The 2,086-nt window shown below is 46.7% G+C and overlaps 1 protein-coding gene across 1 annotated transcript; it reads left to right on the top strand.

Annotated features, from left to right (window-relative positions):
- The first annotated feature begins 505 nt into the window (after positions 1 to 505).
- On the top strand, positions 506 to 1,367 carry RNASE9 (ribonuclease A family member 9 (inactive)). The gene has a single exon (XM_045901762.2). It carries the CDS (start codon positions 591 to 593, stop codon positions 1,275 to 1,277), a length of 687 nt encoding a protein of 228 aa, XP_045757718.2. The 5' UTR covers positions 506 to 590; the 3' UTR covers positions 1,278 to 1,367.
- Positions 1,368 to 2,086: the final 719 nt, after the last annotated feature.

Genomic DNA, 2,086 nt, shown 5'->3' with positions numbered 1-2,086 from the left:
ACAACAAGGTAAGTGATGCACCTGAGTGGTCAGAGGAGGCTGCACAGTGGACGGAGCAGCTCCCGGCAATGAGGTCGTGGTGAAAGCCGACACACAAAGAAGCAGCAGACGGTGATGCTCTGACCCAAGGTTCCTGGCTTGATCCCTTCTCCCAGGGCAGCTACCGTCAGAGATGAGCCAGAGGACGAGTCCTAAGATGAAGAATCTTCCTCCGGACAGCAGGGGGAGGGGAGGGAGGATGACTTACGGCTCTTTGCAGTGCAAGTTCACAACTCCTAAGAAGGGGACAGACACAACTGTTCCAGAGGGCGGCAGCCCGGGAGCCTCCTCCCCGCCTCTCTCCCCCCACTGCTGTCCTGCCCTCCATCTCTCCTTTGCTCTCTTCCTCATCCTTCCTTGTTTCCTGCTCTCTCCCTTTCTCTCCCTCCTTCCTTCCCCTTCTCCTCCCACGTCCACAGTCCTCTAGACTGACTAGGGGCATGGGAAGGCTACTTTTCAGTCCATGTTTCAGAATATTGAAATATATGCCGAGTTGTCAGTTGGAAAATTGCCCAAAGGCTTAGAGCGCAGAACAGCAATAAGTGCCAGAAATGAACACGTGCTGCTGGGGGGCAGAAGCAGGCACGGTGGCGCAGGGCCCCCATCTCCTTCTCTCTCCTAGTCTCCCCCGCCCCCCGGAGAACATGCCGACTCTGATCTCCGCGCGGCCCCTGGCTCTGCTGCTTCTGCTCCTGCAGCCACTACAATTTAAGATTTTGCATGTCGGTCTCAATAAGTCAGAGGAAGAGATAGAACAGTTTGAAGATTACTTGGAGGAACTGCACAGCTCAGGACCTGCCAAACCTCTGACCAAGCAGGCTTTCCAAAGACGTACGATTATCGATCCTGAAAGACCACTAATTGATCCAGACTACTGTACTGATGAAATGAAGATGAAAAATGTTCACGACAAATTCCGCTGTGTCAGAGAACATTTCTTCCTCCAAACAGCATATGAGGACTTGCAAAAGATCTGTAAAAACATATTTGTGCCTTGTAAGAATGGAGTTAAGAAATGTCACAGGAGCAGGCAACTAGTAGAAGGGGTGTATTGTAATTTAACGAGAGGAGCTAGAATGTCAGACTGTGAATATGAATCTTCTTATAGGAAGGGCCATGTCCTTATCACTTGTCAATGGCAAGAGGATATTCAAGAAATTATTCCTGCTTACGTGAATGATATTATGGTTTTAGATACTGATGTCAAGGGTAATAGCCCCTTCCGCAATGAAGCGTAGTGGCCGTTCTAAAAGAGCATTCCCTAAAAAATCAGGCATCAGAGGATGTCACCTGCCCAAGCTGATTCTTGCAAGTTAAAATCGAGAATGGCCATCTTGATCCCATTCATTTTAATTATCCACCTCCTTCCCTTCTCCTCACACCATGCAAAGGCGACGTGGGCTAAGTTCATCGATGGCCCTCTGAGATGTGGTTGCCAACAGGTCAAGAAATTTAGCGTATTTTGAGTGTGTTATGAGGATGAATGCCTGCAGTGAAGGAAGAGCCAGCTCCCAAGAGGAACGGGAAATGGTAGTCTAGAGTGTGCTCCTGAGCTGCATTCATGTGAATCTCTAATTCAGTAGAACTAATGAAGTGCATTGACCTAGTGAAGTGTATCCGGTATGGCTATGCGGGGTTTCTGGTTTGGAAATACCTTTTTCTGTAACATAATTTGAAGGGAAAAGAAATCAAAGCTCCTCAAGAAATTGTGCAATTCAACTTTCCAGTACTATGTTTCTAGACATTTCACTTGTTCTGTTCTTTCCATACAATGAAATACTCAATGAGAACATGAAGGTGTAGATTCTAATAGGAGACATCTCAGGATAAATACCTAAATATTCAGGATAGCAAGTTCCCCGAAGTACTTTTCAATTGTCCAATGCTGTGCTTGTAGATTCCCACATCTTTGCTTTAGATTAGACATCACTGTTCACAAAACTCCAAACGATTCCTCACTTTCTGGCACAGTCACCTTTATTTACAATTCCTTTCCTCACTTGCCAGTAGATGTGGCTTCGTCTGAGAATACGTCACTTCCAAAAAA

This window comes from Mirounga angustirostris, unplaced genomic scaffold, assembly GCF_029215605.1.
Source record: "Mirounga angustirostris isolate CCGP_5_RB_7025 unplaced genomic scaffold, mMirAng1.0.hap1 SCAF_9, whole genome shotgun sequence".
Taxonomy (NCBI): domain Eukaryota; kingdom Metazoa; phylum Chordata; class Mammalia; order Carnivora; family Phocidae; genus Mirounga; species Mirounga angustirostris.
Note: the sequence above shows the minus strand (reverse complement) of the source record. Positions and strands in the feature narration are given on the sequence as shown.

Excerpts from the sequence above, each read along its gene's own strand:
- RNASE9 (XM_045901762.2), top strand. The coding sequence starts at position 591 with ATGAACACGTGCTGCTGGGGGGCAGAAGCAGGCACGGTGGCGCAGGGC.